The following is an 18,771-nucleotide window of genomic DNA, read 5'->3' as shown; positions in this document are numbered from 1 at the left end:
TGGCATGGTAAAATCCCTCCCCGTTGCCATGGCTGCAGCAGTAAACGGAGAGAAATGTGGACAAGTCTCGCACCAAACCTACCATTTTTAATCTGTGTAACAGTATGTCCAAGAGGGACACGTCTACACTCTTTGTCTTCACTTTCTGGCACACGGCCCTTCCTCTCGTAATCCACCGTTCATCATTCCATCATCGTCAACTATACACACGTTCCCAACAAAACACAATAATTCCAGAACACGAGGTTTTCGGCATTTGTGATCTCACTGATCTGTTTTGTCGTTTCTTTGGGGGCATTTCAACGAGGCTATAGAGTTCAGGTCTTTGTCGGGCACTCGCCGAAAGTGTAGAGGACGAAGCAATGAGTTTCAGAGAAGAATCCGAGCCCGAGGACCTCAGGAAGCCATTCCTCCAAACAGGGAGCTGGTACAGAATGGGGTCGAGGCAGTCCAGCATCATGGGCTCCTCGGCCCAGATCATTCGCGACGGTTCCATCTCCGTCATGCTCTGCGTCCTCATCGTTGCCCTCGGCCCCATCCAATTCGGCTTCACCGTAACTTCACCATTCCTTGTTAAATTGATCTCAATCATCGTTTCCCTTTACATGACTAATTGCTCATTCACATCTGTTTTTTTTTTTTTTTTTTTTTTTTTTTTGCAATTTTCGTTTTTTTGTGAAAATATTGTAACAATACAGTGTGGGTATTCTTCCCCAACGCAAGCTGAAATAATCGAGGACCTGGGACTTTCAGTCTCGGAGGTGTGACTTGCCATATAACTTTTCTAGTTTAATTTATTTTGTGCTGATGAGTAACATAATTTGTTTTTTGGAAACAGTACTCTATATTTGGTTCTTTAGCAAATGTCGGTGCCATGGTTGGGGCAATTGCTAGTGGTCAAATCGCAGAATACATTGGGCGTAAAGGGGTATTCTGGGTTTCATTGACTTTTATCTTTCTTTTAACTATTTTCAGCACTTGTTTAACTGATTCGAAATTGTACCAAATATGAAAACCTGAGTGCTGCTTTTTTTGTGCTTAATTGCAGTCACTTATGATTGCTGCGATTCCTAATATAATTGGATGGCTTGCAATATCATTTGCCAGAGTGAGGGGCCCCTGTTAATTGGCTGCTTTTCTTTGTTATGGCTTTCTTTGCAAGCTTTTCAAAGTGTCCTTAGTTGTTTTCTTTTTCTTGCTTTTGTAGGATGCCTCGTTTTTGTACATGGGAAGGTTGTTGGAAGGATTTGGTGTCGGGATTATATCTTACACGGTAAAATCGAATCATAAAGTATCTCGTTTCTCCAAAGCCTTGAGCCATCAATGGGCGTTAATTTTTTATGCTTTAAGTTTAGGTACCGGTATATATAGCTGAGATTGCACCTCAAAATATGAGGGGATCCCTTGGGTCTGTTAATCAGGTTGGTTGTATATTCTTGCTTCTTCACTTGGTAATTGTTAGCACTTTTCTCTATAAATAAGTAAATTGACTCCGCTCTTTATAGCTCTCAGTGACAATTGGACTAATGCTGTCTTATCTTTTTGGACTGTTTGTCAACTGGAGAGTGCTTGCAATTTTAGGTAAGCCCTTGGGATACCTTATATTTGGCTTTTCCTCGGTTTCATAGAAATATTGAATGTTATTTGATTTTGTCCAATGAAATTCTTTCTAACCTTTTGAGAAACTAAAAATGCTGTGAAAGTTTATTATTATCATGTGCAAAAAGGTTACCTTTTAAATAGGCAAATCACTATCAAACTCTTAAAGCACTAGTGTCTCATCAGAAGCTCATACATGACAAAGTTTCTGGCTCAAATTTTACAGCCTCTATCATCTCTGACATGAATTACTAATGTTATACTACCTATCAGAAATTACCTTTGTTATACTACCTTGATCAATGCATGGATTTATGTAAGGGATTATATACAAATCATTGCAGGAATTTTGCCATGTACAATATTGATACCTGGCTTGTTTTTCGTGCCAGAATCTCCCCGATGGTTGGTAAGAATCATGTGAAATTTTTGTAGCATTTGGATTTTGATATCTTCTTAGCTTTGCTGATTTTCTCCTGTACATCTTCTTTCCCTTTTTCCTTTGGGGTGGGGATATTAGGCCAAAATGGGGATGACAGAAGATTTTGAAACCTCATTGCAAGTTTTACGAGGTTTTGATACCGACATTTCAGTTGAAGTGAACGAAATCAAGGTATTAATTTTTACACCAGTCAAGTTCTTGACTCTCTTCTTAACATATTCGTCATTTATTGATTGTGTAATTTCAACAGAGATCTGTAGCATCAACAGGCAAAAGAGCTACGATCCGGTTTGCAGATCTCAAGAGAAAGAGATACTGGTTTCCTCTAACGGTAGACTGGTTGGATCTGAAATTTTTAATTCAATTTTTTTAATGTGGTTTTCTATACCCTTGAAACTTTAGAATGCTCTTCTGATAGGTTTCTACCATATGCTGCAGATAGGAATCGGATTACTTGTGCTCCAGCAACTCAGTGGTATCAATGGTGTTTTATTCTATTCAAGTAACATCTTTGAAAAAGCCGGTTAGGCCAACATCTATTTTGGGATTTCAGCTGTTTCTGTATGATTAATTAATCTGATTGATTCCTATCTTCATGAGAAGGATGTTTTTTCTTTTACATCATAGGACATTTCTTTTGGTATGATATATTTCTGAGATAGATCTAATGTTGTACTCTCCAATAAGCATTTTCTATGTGAGGAACGAAAATAAATTTCTCATTTATTAGAGGGTGGTTATAATTTTCTTCATACTTCCTTCTGTGACATGGACATTTAGTTACCTGTGTTAAGGTCTCAAGTTTACATAACGAAATTTCTTTCCACGCTGCACACTCAACCAAACTGGATGCATTCTTAGTAGATCAATGGTGGGAATTTTTTCTGGGGGTTTTCCTTATTATAGTCATGGTTAGAATATTGTATGTGGTCTGCATTCTTTTATTTCATTGTGATGGCTTAATTTTTTTTTATAAGAATTAAATTTTATTCATATGAATGAAATAGGCATAGCCCGTGTGCACAGAAAGTATACAAAAGAACACCTAAATACATTCTAGATTAAGGAAAGAAAGTCATGCACATTGTTTCCATCTAGTACAATAAGGAAAGAAATACATTCTATATATTCATGGCTTAATTAGCTGCCATGAATATAAACAGGGATCTCGGCGAGTAATGTTGCAACTTTTGGAGTTGGAGTTATTCAGGTAAATCATGACCCAATATAGACGAATTTACTCTGCTTCCTGCAGATTTCCAAACATCACAAAAAACGATATGAACGGAGTTTTTAAAATGGACTGTTATTTTCAATAGGTTATGGCTACTGGGGTTACTACTTGGTTAGTGGACAGAGCTGGCCGCAGGCTTCTGCTTATTGTATGTAGGAACCACGTATATATGTGTGTGTATATATATATATTTTATTGTGTATACACCTCGAAGACACATTGAACTAAATTTGAAATCAATTGCACAGGTGTCATCGTCTGGAATGACCCTTAGCCTCCTCGTCGTTGCAATTGCATTTTATCTGGAGGTAGATAATCTTTCCAACTGATATAAGTAAAATCTTTACATTCCAATCCAGAGCTTATGAATCAAGCATGTTAATTCCCATCATGTTCAAATAGTGCCTTAATGCTGTCTTTTCCCTCTCGTTCTCAATTAATACCAGGATGTTGTACCAGAAGATTCTAAATTCTATAGCATGTTTGCTATACTGTCACTCGTTGGCCTTGTGGTATGGTATATAATGTACATTTTATGCATGGTTTGTACCATATTGTTTTGAAGGATATCGTCTGACGAACTTTTTTCCATCCAGGCTTTTGTGATATCATTCTCTCTGGGACTTGGACCTATTCCTTGGCTGATAATGTCTGAGGTATGCCTCAGCAACTCTATTATATTATGTCGAGAAAATTTTCTTTTCATGTCTGGTCTCTTTCAGTTGGTTACATTTTCACTTGAGCTGGTGATACCTAATAGTCATGTCTGATCTACTCAAGGGGAAAAAAAAAAAATGAATAAGTACAGTTCAACAGTGTGGTTAAAAATTTTGAAGTGTAGCACTTCACAACACCATTAAATTGTTAAGGAATACCACCTACTCAGTGTAGAGCTCAAAATTTTTCTTAACCCATGATTATTGCTTTATATAGAGGTAAAGAAAGCTGGAAATGGAGGGGGACAATGAGCCTTGGGGATCATACTGGGACCATCGTTTTAGCTTTAGCTTGATTAGGAATGTTCTGTATGTGTTGGCAGTCAGATACTTAACCATGGATGCAAGTTTGATGTAGATTTTATGTTTTTTGATCATTATTCATTGGCTAATAAATTAAGGGTATGGGTTTGGCTTTGTTTGGTTAGGTAAGATACCGAAAAAGAACATTACAGCACCCTCTTAAAGGTCGATGATTCAAAATCTCCCTAGAGTTCTCAGAAATTTCATTTACCTTTCTTGTCAGAGTCAGGTACCTGGAATAATGTAATTCCAGGATGGGTTATAATTCTGCAATTGCAAAAGCTTCATGTTTGTACTAGGTTTTAGGGATGGTGAGTCTAGATGATGTTTGTCTATTTGAAGAATTTTTGTAGTCAGTGATATAGAGAGGGTGGACAACTGTGAATGAAGTCATGTCCCTTTTTAATTACCAATCTATCTTGGACATCCATGTAGTTTCAGAAGTACGAGGGAGATCCTTGTATTTTAGGCCTGGTTAGATTCTCCCTAATTAATGTATGGATTATTCCCCTACAATATTTCAATTTTTCTGCGCTTTCGTATGAGAAGGAACTAAAAAGATTCAAATACGTGTCGAAGAGTTAGTGGTTGAGACATACATTGAAAAAGTTTCTTGATTAATGTTTGGATTGGGAAGTGATCTCATCTCATCATTACAACTTTCTCAAATTTCCAATCAAAATATAATAAACAATTCAACTTTTTCAAATCCCAATTCAACTTTTTCAAATCTTAAAACAATAATAATAATATTTTGTTTAAATTTTATCTTTTATCTAAAACCATCTCATCTCCCCTCTGAATCCAAACGAGGAAGCTGGTTTCTCTATTCATGAATCTTCAATAGTATAAAGCTTTATTTTGATTTTTCTTTGGCATATGCAAATTGCACATTTCAGATACTTCCTGTGAATATCAAAGGCCTTGCTGGCAGCATAGCAACGTTGGGAAATTGGCTGACATCATTTGTGATTACAATGACTGCAAACTTACTGTTGAGTTGGAACAGTGGAGGTATACCGTCTGGCTCTCTGTGTGTGGGTGTATTTGCTGCATTTGCACGCATCTGTCGTGGTCTAACTGACATAGTTCCTTTATTCCAACAGCTACCTTCACAATTTATACCGTGGTTGCTGCTTTTACTGTTATCTTTGTGTCACTTTGGGTTCCAGAAACTAAAGGCAGAGCTCTGGAAGAGATTCAGCAGTCATTTAGATGAATTTACTTCGTCATGCATATATTCATCGTAATCTGGCTTTGAAGTGAATATAACGCCGGAGTCCTTGCAAGTAGGTTGGGTTGCATGGATATTCCTTATTTTATTCTTTTGGAAAACTGCAAGAATTTGAGTTGCTCGGATGCCTCCCTAGCAGCTCCATAACCTCCCTGTGTATAACTTAGGCGGTGAGTCTTCCATCATATTTGCTTTGTGTTGGAGCAATCACAATGGTTTATTCATTTTGCATTTGTTTGTAAAATGGCCAGCAATGGTTTGAAAAATGCTCTCTAAACTTATGTGCAAAATACATTCATGCTATATTGGTTGTCTACATCTGGATATACATGTATGCAATAATTTTTTATTGTTTGTTTCTCTTTAGTTATATTTCTTGCAATTACAATAAAAATATATTTAAATTTTAAATGATATAAAAAAGAAAAGATAAGTTGATATAAATAGAGTGGACTTCAATTCCATGAAACAGTCTTAGACACACCTATTAGAGGATAGACTATAGTTCTTCATTCTACATAACATTGAATAGTGCCTCATCATGAGTAGTACAGATATTATGAGCCCATAATGCCAGACAGAATCATTTCTGGGGATTCTCTCTTGTTTTGTCTGCATGGAAGGAAGCAAGGAACCGATTCAGATACCTATTGTAAACACAAGGTCTCTCCAGGTGAACCAAGTGACCTGCCTTCTTTATGACCTGAAATGATGCATTTTCTCCCAGTTGCCTGTGATCACATTGTCCAAAGGACGTTAAAATTACTTCTTTTAACATATGTACTACTAAACTTCTGTATTGTTAAGAAATCATATAAATAATTAAGTCTACTTTAAAAAATCATATAAATACTTAAATTTACATTTCTTTTTATTAGTTTAAGCTTTTAGAACTAATGGTAATTTAGTATGTATACATGATGCTATTAATTAATATTTTTTTAACCATTATCCTCAATTGTGGCATCAAATGATTGGCAGATAATTTTTCAATCATTGAATGTCATGTCAAAAAATGTTGAAAGGATGATGAGTTTCAATTCATCTGAATATATCATTCATAGATCAGACATACTCTTTCATGTTTTGGGCAATCTCCACATTGAAAATCCGATCATTTTCACCCCATAAGAGATGTATCATCTGCAAAAACATAAATAAAATAAGTGGTAAAACAAAAGCAAGCTTATCCTTTCTGGAAATAATTAAGAAGAGAATAGAATAAGAGAAATGATACTTCAGGTGTGAGTGTGCAAGTGTTGCACAATTATTTTAAAAAAGTAAATAAATCTAAAACCTATTTGAGAAGAAAATTAAATTTTAAATTTTAAATTTTATTTTTTTAAAATTATTATAAGATACTTACATAATTCATGACTGTACGTACGTAGTATTAAGAATAATAAACATCTGGAGTGAGTAATAAAAGAATAATATGTACCTGCGGGAAATGGGGAACCGTGGCATCCTTGTTGCCGATGAGTAAAGCTTCAAGCAGTTCACCTCTCTCCTTTCTGTTGTTGAACATCACCTATAATTTCTCCAGGAACCATCCACAATAATTATGAAAAATGCTAATAACTTCCATACAAAAATGTTATTTCTATTTATTTTGCTTGGAGACAAAAGATCATGAGTGCCTGCCTTAGATCAGTAATCGAACTAAAATTAATTAAAAAATCAAATTAATTAAGATTGAATAATAATTATACACATTAATTTAATGTCATAAAAATTTTAAAAGATATTAGTAGTGAATATCTAGTCCTCTAACCTTCAATCGATCCTTGTTTTCAAACTCAAAGGTCACATCAAAATTATTACTTTTGGGTTGCCTAAAAGTTTAATTAAGGGTTATTTTAATTATTTTTTAACGTACATTGATAATTGAGTTTGATCTTCCAATGGGTTGGTTACTGACTTGCGCTGCATGGACACGCATCATGGTTAGGTACGAAAAAACACTCCGGGCGTCACCCTGCTTGGGCCGATAGTTGCCCGTCTTACTACATTAGTTAGGTATTTGGAGGGCCTATTTTAACCGATGACTCATTCCATTTTAAAAATTCAATATAAAAGAAGTCTATTAAGAGAGGCTCTTTGCTGATCAAAAGGAATTAAAGAGTCTAAGGTTCAGCAAAATTACACAAACATCACGCCACCCTTTATTGAAAGATAGAGATTTTATGTAAATACATGATCAATTCGGTTACCAGGTGACGATCCACATCAACAAACTTTGAACAAGATAAGCATTACGTATGAGTCTATATATACCAGATAACCCTTGATAGTAAGGGATGAAATACTCTTTTGAATTCTGAATCGTTTGATTACACTTTACTGATTTAAGTATATGAGTTTTTCCCAAACAGATCATGCCAGAGCCTCTTGACATCATGCAGGTGAACAGTTACAGAGGGAAAGTGGGACACATCCTTAACATTGGTGCTGTCTGTGAGATTTTCACATCATCCAGCGTGGTTCTCACATGCCAACTATAATACATTCCATAGCAAGCCGAGCGGTAGATACATTGCCAACATCCATGGAGGCACAATTAGCAGCAATTGAGGAGAGGCTGTAGAAGGAAAATGACAACCTACGGCTGAAGAATGCTGAATCTGATTATACTATTGTACCCGCTCACAATGAGAAAGGTAAGGGAAAGGCACACTGCAATACCGAGGCAAACATGGGGCGAACAGAGAAGGAAACGATGCATGATGAATTAAAAGAATTGGCAAGAAAGTACGAGGAGATGACGAAGAAGATGGGGGGATCTTCCTTGGTGGAATGCCTGTTACACCAAATAGATTTGCCGTATAGTGAATGAATTATGGCCATGCAGCTCCCACCAAAATTTAAGATCCCCTAGATAGACATGTATGATAGATCCAAAGACCCAATATATCATTTGGAGAATTTCAAGGCCCACATCACTCTCCACGGTTTTTCGGGCGAGATTGCATGTTGGGCCTTCCCTTTGACCCTAAAGGGGACAGTGAGAGGATGGTTCGAAACCCTCATGCCAAAGTTGATAGACAGTTTTGAAGAATTGGCAAAACAGTTACTAACCTAGTTTATGCCTAGCAGAAGGCGTCGACGTCCAACTGCCTACCTGCTAACAGTCAAACAGAAAGAGGATGAGAACCTGAAAAATTACCTTATCCGCTTTAACAAAGAGCGGTTAATAACGGATGACCAGGATGAAAAGATTACCCTTGCCGCCCTCCTGAGAGGAATATGGCAATGCAATCCCTTTATGGCGGAATTGACCCGAAAGAATCATTCCACTCTCAGGGAGTTCATAGACAGGGTGGATGATTTTGTTAACGTCGAAGATATGCTGCAAGCTTTGGCAGATTCCGGTAAGGAGGATAAAAAGATCAAACGGAGAAGCAGGCATGTTGACAAAAAGGCCAGAGCAAGTCAGCAGGAAAGAGCACAAGAAAGGCAGTCAGATCACAATCCTAAACTGATACATAATAATTTGAACGTGTGAGAGGAAGAGAATGACAGGGAAGAACGCCGCCCGCTCAAGATAGGCAGTCGCTACTGTAAAGACCACTAGACAGATTCACATTAGACTGAAGACTGCACGACCATGAAGAAGAGAGCAACTGAACTGGTAGGAATAGGTGAATTGGAATGAATGGTGGCGGAACGGTCAAAGCCCAGAAGGCACCAAGAATCTAGGTGTGATGCCAAGAGGAGCAGTAGTCTAGAACAAAGGCACCTAGTTGGTGGCACCAAAACGATGAAGATAGAACGCCCCCAAGAGGCTACAGGAACAGGATGACCATAGGAGAAATAAGGACCATAGCAGGAGGTTTTGTTGGGGGCGGCGTCTAGTCAAAAGGTGTATGCACAAAAAGCAAGATATGAAGAGGTATATGTAGCAGACAGAACTCCCAAGCAATAAAAACTTATCAGTGATCAAATGATAATATCTTTCGATTAGGCGGATCAAGAAAGAGTGCTGTACCCGCACGATGATGCTTTGGTAATCACCCTTGTGATAGCCAACTATACGACCAGGCGGGTACTAATTAATAATGGAAGCTCAGCAGATATACTATTTTGGGAAGTGTCCACCAAAATGGGCATCGATGCTAGTAAGATAAGGCTCTCCCCAACACCATTGAAGGGTTTCTCTGGGGACACGATCCAGCCCATTGAAGCTATCACCGTTCCGGTGATTGCTGAAACTGGAACACAAACGGTGATTACCGAAACTATAACACGAACTGTGACCATCATGACCTATTTCTTGATGGTGAAAATTCCCTCTTCTTATAATGCCATATTGGGGAGACCAACATTCAACTATCTCAGGGCAGTGACGTCCACATACCACCTCAAGATGAAATTTCCAACCGATAGAAGAGTGGGGGAATCATGGGGTGAGTAGGCTCTAACACAGGCATGCTATGTGTAAGAGTTAGGAAATGATCGAAGCGAAGTTTGTGTCGTAAGAGAGCAAAACGAGGCACCAACACCACCCCTTACACCACCTCTAGTGGTGACTTTAGAAAAAGATGTGGAGGTTAGGGGAGACAAGAGTCAACAACATGCCAAAGTTAACGAACCATTGGAGCTCGTGACATTATATGCAGACTGCCCTGGAACTACTACACACATTGGGACGCAAGTCCCACCGGCAAACAGAGAAGCCCTGAAGCAGCTATTGATAGAATACATGGATGTCTTTGCGTGTAGCCACGAAGAAATGCTTTGCATAGATAACGATGTCATTGAACACTACTTGAGCGTGGACCCTGTGCACAAGGCAGTGCGCCAGAAAAGAAGGTCGTTCAGTACAAATAAGTACGCTGTCATTGACGATGAGGTAGAAAGGTTGCTTGCAGCTGGTTTCATCAGGGAAAACCATTATCCAAAATGGCTATCCAACGTGATCTTGATAAAAAAGGCGAATGGAAAGTAGAGGATGTGTGTATACTTCACATATTTGAATAAAGATTGTCTAAATGACAACTTTCCATTACCACGCATTGATGTTATCATGGATGCAATGGCATGATACCGTATGCTGAACTTCATGGATGCATACTCAGGTTACAACCAAATACAGATGCACACAATAGATGAGGAAAAAAATTCATTCATAACGGACCGATAACTATATTGCTATCAGGTCATGCCCTTCGGATTGAAGACTGTAGGGACAACCTACCAGAGGTTGGTCAATTGAATGTTTAAAGAACAGAGTGTGAAGTCTATGGAGGTTTACGTGGATGACCTATTGATAAAAAGTAGGGAGCCTGCCCTGCACCTTGATGACCTGCGAACGACGTTTGAGATCTTACGCCACTACAAAATGAGGTTGAACCTTGCAAAGTGTGCATTCGGAGTTTAGTCAGGGAAGTTTTTAGGTTTTATTGTGTCTGAAAGAGGAATTGAGGCCTCCTCAAAAAAGATAGACGCCATACTCAACATGAAACCGCCGAGAAATCTAAACAAAACTTAGCGGTTGGTGGGCAAAGTAACCGCCCTGGGAAGATTTATAGCTAGGTCAATGGACAAATGTCTCCATTTTTTTCATGCAAAAAATGCATCACTGGAATGAAGAGTGTGATGAGGTGTTCGAGAAATTGAAGTAACACTTGGCCAGTCTGCCCCTTCTAAAGTGGCCAGAGAAAGGTGATGTGCTTTATGCATATTTAGCGGTCTCCTCGCATGCTGTATCTGCCGTCCTAATAAAAGAGGAGCCAACATCCTGTGTACTACGTAAGTCGAGCTCTCAGAGGAGCAGAAACAATATATTCTCAGATTGAGGTGTTGGCCTTTGCCTTAGTAACAGTGGCTAGAAAGCTCCGCCTATACTTCCAAGCCCACGCAACAAGAGTGCTCACGAAAGCTCAGTTAGCAAAAACCCTGAAAAAACCAGACAGCACAGGAAGATTGATAGGATGGTTGATCAAACTGAGCGAGTTTGATCTAGAGTATGAGCCAAGAAAGGCAGTTAAGCGACAAGCACTAGCATATTTTGTGGCGGAGTTCTCAGGTTTCCCCCAAGAGGACACGACAGCCTCATTGAAAAAGTCGTGTAAACTTTTCATAGATGGCTTATCCTGCCAGGTAGGCAGAGGCTTGGAAATACATTTGCTGAGTCCTGATGGCCAAGAATGATACTACATGGCAACACTAGCGTTCAAAGTGACAAACAACGAAGCTAAGTACGAAGCACTCATAGTAGGACTTTTTATAGCCGCCAGGATAGGGGCAACCTAGATAGAGACCAAGTCGAACTCATAAGTAGTGGTAAATCAAGTGTTGGGCCTTTACGCTACCAAAGACGAGAAGTTGAAAAAATATGTAGCACAACTTTGGGAGGTGCCCGACCTTTTTCACGTATTTCACTATAACTTAGGTACCAAGGGCGAACAACGAAGTCGTGGACAAATTAGCATGGACAATATCGAGAATGGAAGAAGCGGCTCTCCCGTGGCGAGTTGAAAGAAAGGTTATTGAGATTCCAGCCATTGGCACAGAAATAAGCACCCTGGGCTCCAACATCCCAGAATGGGCAAGTGGGGTGGTTGAGTACTTAGACAAAGGAAAGCTATCAAAAGCAAAGGAAGAGGCAAGAAGGAAGCGACAAGGTTCCTACTCATCGACAGGGCCCTTTATAAAAGGGGTTTCTTGGCCCCATTGCTAGATGCATTTCCACACAAGAGACGCAATATGTCTTAGCAGAGATACTCGAAGGAATATGTGGAAATCATTTCGGTGGAAGGACCCTGGCCAGGAAAGCAGTCAGGGTAGGATACTATTGGCCCAACGCTTTAAGGGATGTTCGAGAATTTACCAAGAAGTGCGTCAAATGCCAAACGCATGCACAAGTACCGCATGCCCCTCCAAAGGAGCTAACATCTATGACAGTATAGTGGCCTTTTGCCCAGTGGGGTGTAGATCTGGTGGGACCTTTCCCATAAGGGAAAGGCAGAGTAAAATTCATGACAATTGCCATAGATTACTTTACGAAGTGGCCAGAGGCAGAACTGTTGGCAACTGTGACAAGCAAGATCGTGACAAAGTTCTTGTGGAAAAACATTATTTGTAGATTCAAAATTTCACAAAGCATAGTGACAGACAATGGACACTAGCTTGACTCTGACCATTACAAAGAGTGGTGTGTTGAGTTGAAGATCAAGACAAAAAACTCCTCACTGGGCCACCCCTAAGTGAATGTACAAGGGGAAGCAACAAACAAGGTCAATCCTTAAGAAGAGAGTCACGAAGAAGAAGGAAGATTAGGTGAACGAGTCGTCAGGGGTAATTTGGGCATATAAGACATCAGTCAAAACTTCAACAAGGGAATCTCCACTCAAACTGGCGTATGGGTGCGACGCGGTCCCCTCAGTCGGAGTAGGGCTCCCAAGCTACAGAATGAGCTACTTCTCAATCGCCCAAAATGATAAAAAGATTGAGGAATACCTCGACTTACTAGAGAAGGAAAGAGAGATAGCAGAAGCCAGATTGTTGCGAGAAAAAGTAAAAACTAAGCAGTACTTCAACAAGAGAGTGAGGCCCAAAACATTTAAGGTAGGGGATCTGGTCTTGAAGAAGAGTGGAGTGACTATCCAAAGCGAAGGAAAAATGGGACCCCGATGGGAAGGGCCTTACCTAGTGGTAGCTAATAGCAGATTTGGATCATACCAGTTGAACGACAGCCAAGGCAAGAAACTGCCACATCCATGGAACTTTCTTTTGAATTCTGAATCGTTTGATTTCACTTTACTGACTTAAGCATTCGAAGTTTTTTCCAGACAGATTACACCGGAGCCTCTTGATATCAGGCAGGTGAACGGTTGTAGAGAAAATGAGACACGTCCTTAACAGTATTTGTTGGGAGAAAAGTCTATACGTAACCGCGTTATATCCCCATCACGGCTTCGGGGCCTACGTGGCATAGAAAGAAAATGATTTTGTTCAAAATCCCTCCCTATTCTTTCATCCATCTCCTTCATTTTTTCTCTGTTTTCTCTCATCCCTCTCCTTCGATCTCTGTCTTCTCTGTTTTCTCTCGTGTTCTTCCTTTTCTTTTTGTATTTCAAAATTGTCTTAATCAGTTTTGCATGAATTGCTATTTGGATTGGGTTCGGAAAAGCTGGTTCTAAAATCAAATGCATGTATGTACGTTGCAGTTCCATTATGGGTTCCTTATGATTTGAAATGTTTCGATTTCTTGTATGGTCAAAGGCTTGTTGCATTTAGTTTATGTGCTATTTCGACTTCGACTAACTCCATTTTAGACTTTTAAAGCTTTTGATTTGGGTGCTTCTATTTTGTTGGGCTTTTATTCCATTTTGGGTTTGATTCTCTTTGGTCGACTTGTCAATTTTTTTTCTCTAGTTTTTCTTAACCGCGGCTCCAAAATTGTCGACATTGATTCTAAATAAACTCCCTCTTTGCAGTTTTTGATGTGTTTGATTTGGTTTCCACAAAAGGAAAAAAAAAAAAGACTAATTTGATTTGGTATGTTTCTTTGTTTTCTTCTTTTGGTTTCCAGTCTGCCTTTTGGCAATTGCTGTTCGGTGATGATGTTCTTATCACTTGTATTCAAGTCATATCTTTGAAGTAATACTTTTGAAGAAGGAAAAGTCTATGTTTCTGGGTTTTTTTTTTTTTAATAATATTATCGACCACATCAATCGCGAGGCCGCGGCATGGTTATATATATGGGACGGTTGTCCCTAGCACTATTGTTGTTGGGGAGATGGTTGTTTGGGTAGTGAGATGAGATGAGATAATTATAAATGAAAGTTGAATAAAATATTGTTACAATATTATTTTTAATATTATTATTGTTTTAGGATTTGAAAAAGTTGAAATGTTTATTATATTTTGTTTGAGAATTTGAGAAAATTGTAATGATGAGATGAGATTAAATAGTTTATCAATCTAAACTGCTCAAACAGTCTTATAAAAAAACATATATTAATTGTCTTTCAAAGTCAAACTACATAGGTACCGGCCTCGTTTGACTACAGAAACGGTTTCATCTTATCTCATCATTACAACTTTTCTAAATTTTTAAATAAAATATAATTAACAATTCAACCTTTTCGAATATCAAAATAATAATAATATTAAAAAATAATATTATAATAATATTTAATTCAAATTTCAATTTTTATCTAAAACTATCTCATCTCATCTAACTATCCAAACTAATTTAGTTTTTAAGCCTAGCTATATATGTCCTTGGAATTTAACACAAATAAAATCATTAATAGAGAACGTACTATTTACATCTCAAATAAAATGAAGATTAAGAAAAAGTGTTATAAATTAAAATAGAATTCACGCATCAATTTAGAAGCTGTAAGACCATTTACCTTTGGGTTTGGAAGAAAATAACTGAAACTGTAAACAAAAAAAGGGAGGGGGACTTTCTCGTTAATAGATTCGGCCAATGCAGATTGAAATATGCAATCCAATGCTAAGAGCTTGATGGTATATGGTCCGTTTTTCAAATGAAAAATTTAGATTTGAAACCCGTCACCATCTTATATAAAAAAATAATATACAATCCAATATTTCATGTGGAATCCAAAAATAAGAAGACGGGCGATAGTGACCTGCTTTTTTCCATGAAAACAATTTACTTTTTTAATGAAATTATTCTCTCAATTTTTTTTTTTTTTAGTAATAATACACGTATAATCATTTTTATAATCCTCTATATAACTACATTTTGAAACAAGGATATTTATATAAAACGATATTATTTTATAAGTTATTTTACAAAATACTCTTGATTTAAAATATATATAGTTGTATGAAAAATTGTAAAAATATTGCATGACTATCATTTTTTATTATTTTTACAACTTTTCGAAACGTAAATAAGTATACCCATAGTTAGTTAAAGAGAAAGTAAAGTACTGCGTATATGCATAACACTAACCAAGTCAAATTCAAGTACTGTATTTAGTAACGATCAAAAGAAAAACACTTCGTACGATCATAATTCATTTGGAAATATTAAGAAACAAAAATTTAAAAAAAAAATGCTCATACCCTAATGTAAACCTATTTTTTAATACATATTTTATAAAAATAAATAGATTCTAGGCTAAACATATTCATGGCTTTTAATTTATTTATTTTTCAATTATATATACATTAAACACATTATATAAAAGTATTTTCTTCAATTTTATATATACATTTAAATAATCGAACCCAACTGTTTCGTCAAGTTCCATTAATTCAGGCACACAAAACCACACGTCATTAATTGCCATACGATGAAGATACTGCAATGGAAACTGTAAGAGCATTAGTAATTGCTCAACCAAATGTCAGTGTGAGTTCAAGTTTTAGTTAGATGTGAGAATTAAAAGCTTTTACATTAGGCTAGTCAAAAGTCTAAAATTCAATATTTGAACTACAGTAAATTAAGAGGGATCTTCATTGTTAGGATACTAGCAATAATTTATGCATCTTTATCTTTAAAATCACATCTTTTAAAGATTAATTTTGAATATGAAGAAAAATTTCTATATTAAATTATGTATTTTTTTATCAAATAATAAAAAAATATTATTATATTTTTTTTTTCTAAAATCTGGATAGTCCAATAAATTTAAGTTAAATTCAATATCCAAGTCCAATAAATTCAATCTACTATATATATATATATATTCATCAACATAGAAAAATCCACACATACTTTATGTGTGGTCTAATTTCATACAAATTTATAATTTAGACAAGAAAAAATAATAAAAATAATGTTTGAAGAAAGAAAAAGATATCTTCAAAGATAAATAATGACTATTCATAGTTATTTAAAATTATAGATATAGATTTGCCAATATACATGATTTTAAGGGAAGTTTATTCAAATTTGAGAATAAAGATGAAGATAAATAAGTCATTGCTAGTGCTCGAGAGTTACTATTCAACTTCTATCTAATTATTTTATATTTTTCATCAACTTCTCTCTTTCTCTTTATCACATTAAAATAAATTACCACATTTTATATTTTAATAAAATTATTAATTAATATATGAGTGTATTTATAAAATATAAAAAAAAATTAATCAAATATTATTAAAATATATAATATAATATTGTTATTTTACCTAAATTGATATTATAACTAAATTGTGAGATTTTAGCTCAATTTTAGATTTGGCGATTGCCAATGCTACGAAGGAAAAGTGATATAGCATGAATGTCGGCGCAAACCTCAAGGAAGTCTTTGTGAAGCCGATCCGGAAACCACAGCTTTTTGTGAGCACCAACAGAGAAAAGCGCTTTCGTACCTTTGACAGAGGTAGGCAACAGGAACTCCGACGAAGAAGAAAACCCTATGCCTTTCAGCATTGTTTCATTAATGGTATCGGTCATTGCCACGACCGAGCCGGACGCCACCACGGCCTGAACCAGGTCAGGGTGCCGTTCAGCCATTTTGAACGCCACCATCCCACCATAACTGAACCCAACCAAGGTGCATCTCTCCACGCCGAGCTTATGCAGCCCTGTAGCCAAGCACTCGGCTTGAAAATCTGGGGAACGGTCGGTTTTATCGGTGATAGAGCGGCCAAAGAAGAGAAGGTCCGGCACGTAAACGGAGTATTTCTTAGTGAGAGCTCCCACCTGGAATAGCCAAGTCACGATGCCCTCGGCGGCGAAACCGTGTATCAGCACCACCACGGGCTTGCTAGGTTTAGCCGGATTTTGGCATTTTTTGGGAGTCTTGAGGGTCTCCAATGGAACCCAGAAGTTCATGACAGTTCCTGGCTCAATCTCCAACGTGTAGGGTTTAACCCCTGCCATCTTCATTAATCCATGCACCAGTGGCCTCAGTGCTTCAACAAGATTCACCATTGATGTCTAGCTTCTCTTTCCTTGTCTTGCTTTCAGCTTCCTCAGTTCTCAATCTGTCTTATTTGGTTGAGCAATCAACGAATCTAAGAAAGATGTCATTTAAGTAAGAAGAGTACAGGAAGTGAAACACAAAAGGGAAAAAAAATAAATAAATAAATGAAAAAACAAAGGTAAGGAACTGAGCAGATCGACCCCATGCATTGGATCTCTACGAGTAAAAAAAAAAAAATCATTTTTTTTATAAAATGAAAAAAATTAATTGGTAGGTATAATTTTCATTTTCATTAATTTATTTTGTTTTCCTTGGATTCATTCTGGGATGCTATAAGGTCAAAAACTGAGCAGATCGACCCATGCATTCGATCTCTACGAGCATTTATACCAAACCAAAATCAATTATGGAATTAATGGACCACATGAGCTGGACGTGAGCACGTCCACATGGTAACTGGCCGCCTAAAGGCATTAATTATTGGAGTTGGAGGATATTATTTATATATATATATATATATATTTTACTTTCCTTATCAATATATGTCAGTAGATTCAGCACATGTCTCCGTCTATCATTTTACTTTTTCTAGTATGTGCCAAGTTCCAAGCTCTCCATCTACAATGTAATAAATAAACAAAACAAAAATGCCAGTGCCACAAATTATTTGTACCGAAAGTCTTTATCGAATTTTTTTAATTTATTTTTATTTAATAATGAAATTAATATTTTTAAATTAATATGTGATTTTTTTATTTTTAAAAAATATCTAAATAGTTTAAAAAATGGCTAAAAAAAAAAAGAGAGAGATGAACAGATCGGTAAAAATTTTCAATAAAAATTTTGTGGACATAGCAACGTCAATAAATAAAAGAAATGAGTTTTCAGTACTAAAAACAAATAAAAATAAAAATTCTTTACATATTTTAAAAATGAGAAAATTTTCAAAACGGTCCATCTATTAATCTGCAATAAACAGCCCTCCAACAGTTAACTTACACGTAGCCTCCTCATCATTCATATCCTATGCCTCCACCACACGCACGCAAAGGATCCATCCCCTCTCATTCTCTCCCTCTCCCCCAAAACCCAGATTTGCGAAATCAGCCACTCCCCCTCCCTGCCACCCAAATCGATTCCTCTCTCCGTCGTCTCACGAGCCACGCGGCCCACTTCGCATCCTCTCTCCGTCGTCGCACGAGGCTGCTAATTCATTCTCTTATTTTTCCTACAGATTTCTAAAGTCCTTTTGAAAAAGTTGAAATTGCAAAGCACAACTGAAAGTGGAGTATGACTCATGTCTCGGTCTTATCTTAAACAGAGTGGGGGGGAAAGCTAAAACCCAAATATGAAAGTATACTGAAAGTCTATCACCCAAAAAC

General features: G+C 37.0%; 2 protein-coding genes across 3 annotated transcripts; one reads left to right on the top strand and one right to left on the bottom strand.

Moving 5' to 3' along the window:
• Positions 1-129: 129 nt before the first annotated feature.
• On the top strand, positions 130-6,400 carry LOC122307750 (sugar transporter ERD6-like 6). 2 transcript variants are annotated; one of them, XR_006241810.1, is made up of 19 exons: positions 130-554; positions 699-761; positions 839-928; positions 1,049-1,108; positions 1,208-1,273; positions 1,356-1,421; positions 1,506-1,581; positions 1,944-2,008; positions 2,120-2,212; positions 2,292-2,372; positions 2,480-2,564; positions 3,205-3,251; positions 3,361-3,423; positions 3,524-3,583; positions 3,722-3,787; positions 3,872-3,931; positions 5,194-5,308; positions 5,401-5,698; positions 6,083-6,400. XR_006241810.1 is itself a non-coding variant. In XM_043120833.1 (18 exons), exons 1-18 carry the CDS (start codon positions 363-365, stop codon positions 5,511-5,513), a joined length of 1,461 nt encoding a protein of 486 aa, XP_042976767.1. In that variant the 5' UTR covers positions 130-362; the 3' UTR covers positions 5,514-5,882. The 2 variants fall into 2 exon arrangements, 1 of the variants encoding a protein (XP_042976767.1); XM_043120833.1 differs by lacking the exon at positions 6,083-6,400 and having other exon boundaries at positions 5,401-5,882.
• LOC122307787 (epoxide hydrolase 3-like) lies at positions 5,940-17,693 on the bottom strand. The gene is made up of 4 exons (XM_043120882.1): positions 16,756-17,693; positions 6,970-7,059; positions 6,604-6,671; positions 5,940-6,259 (listed from the first exon to the last, which is right to left on the bottom strand). The coding sequence occupies exons 1-4, from the start codon at positions 17,395-17,397 to the stop codon at positions 6,112-6,114; spliced, it is 948 nt and encodes a 315-aa protein (XP_042976816.1). The 5' UTR covers positions 17,398-17,693; the 3' UTR covers positions 5,940-6,111.
• Between the last annotated feature and the right edge of the window lie 1,078 nt (positions 17,694-18,771).

This window comes from Carya illinoinensis, chromosome 1 (assembly GCF_018687715.1).
Source record: "Carya illinoinensis cultivar Pawnee chromosome 1, C.illinoinensisPawnee_v1, whole genome shotgun sequence".
NCBI classification, from domain to species: Eukaryota; Viridiplantae; Streptophyta; class Magnoliopsida; order Fagales; family Juglandaceae; genus Carya; species Carya illinoinensis.
Note: the sequence above shows the minus strand (reverse complement) of the source record. Positions and strands in the feature narration are given on the sequence as shown.

What these genes read in the sequence shown, in the direction of transcription:
- LOC122307787 (XM_043120882.1), bottom strand. Translation starts at nt 17,397, where the DNA reads ATGGTGAATCTTGTTGAAGCACTGAGGCCACTGGTGCATGGATTAATG. An exon ending in CGGTTCCCCATTTCCCGCAG is followed by an intron (nt 6,672 to 6,969) that starts GTACATATTATT and finishes ATGTTTTTGCAG; the next exon opens with ATGATACATCTCTTATGGGG. An exon ending in ATTGCCCAAAACATGAAAGA is followed by an intron (nt 6,260 to 6,603) that starts GTATGTCTGATC and finishes ATGTGATCACAG; the next exon opens with GCAACTGGGAGAAAATGCAT.
- LOC122307750 (XM_043120833.1), top strand. Translation starts at nt 363, where the DNA reads ATGAGTTTCAGAGAAGAATCCGAGCCCGAGGACCTCAGGAAGCCATTC. An exon ending in GATACTGGTTTCCTCTAACG is followed by an intron (nt 2,373 to 2,479) that starts GTAGACTGGTTG and finishes CATATGCTGCAG; the next exon opens with ATAGGAATCGGATTACTTGT. An exon ending in GCCGCAGGCTTCTGCTTATT is followed by an intron (nt 3,424 to 3,523) that starts GTATGTAGGAAC and finishes TCAATTGCACAG; the next exon opens with GTGTCATCGTCTGGAATGAC.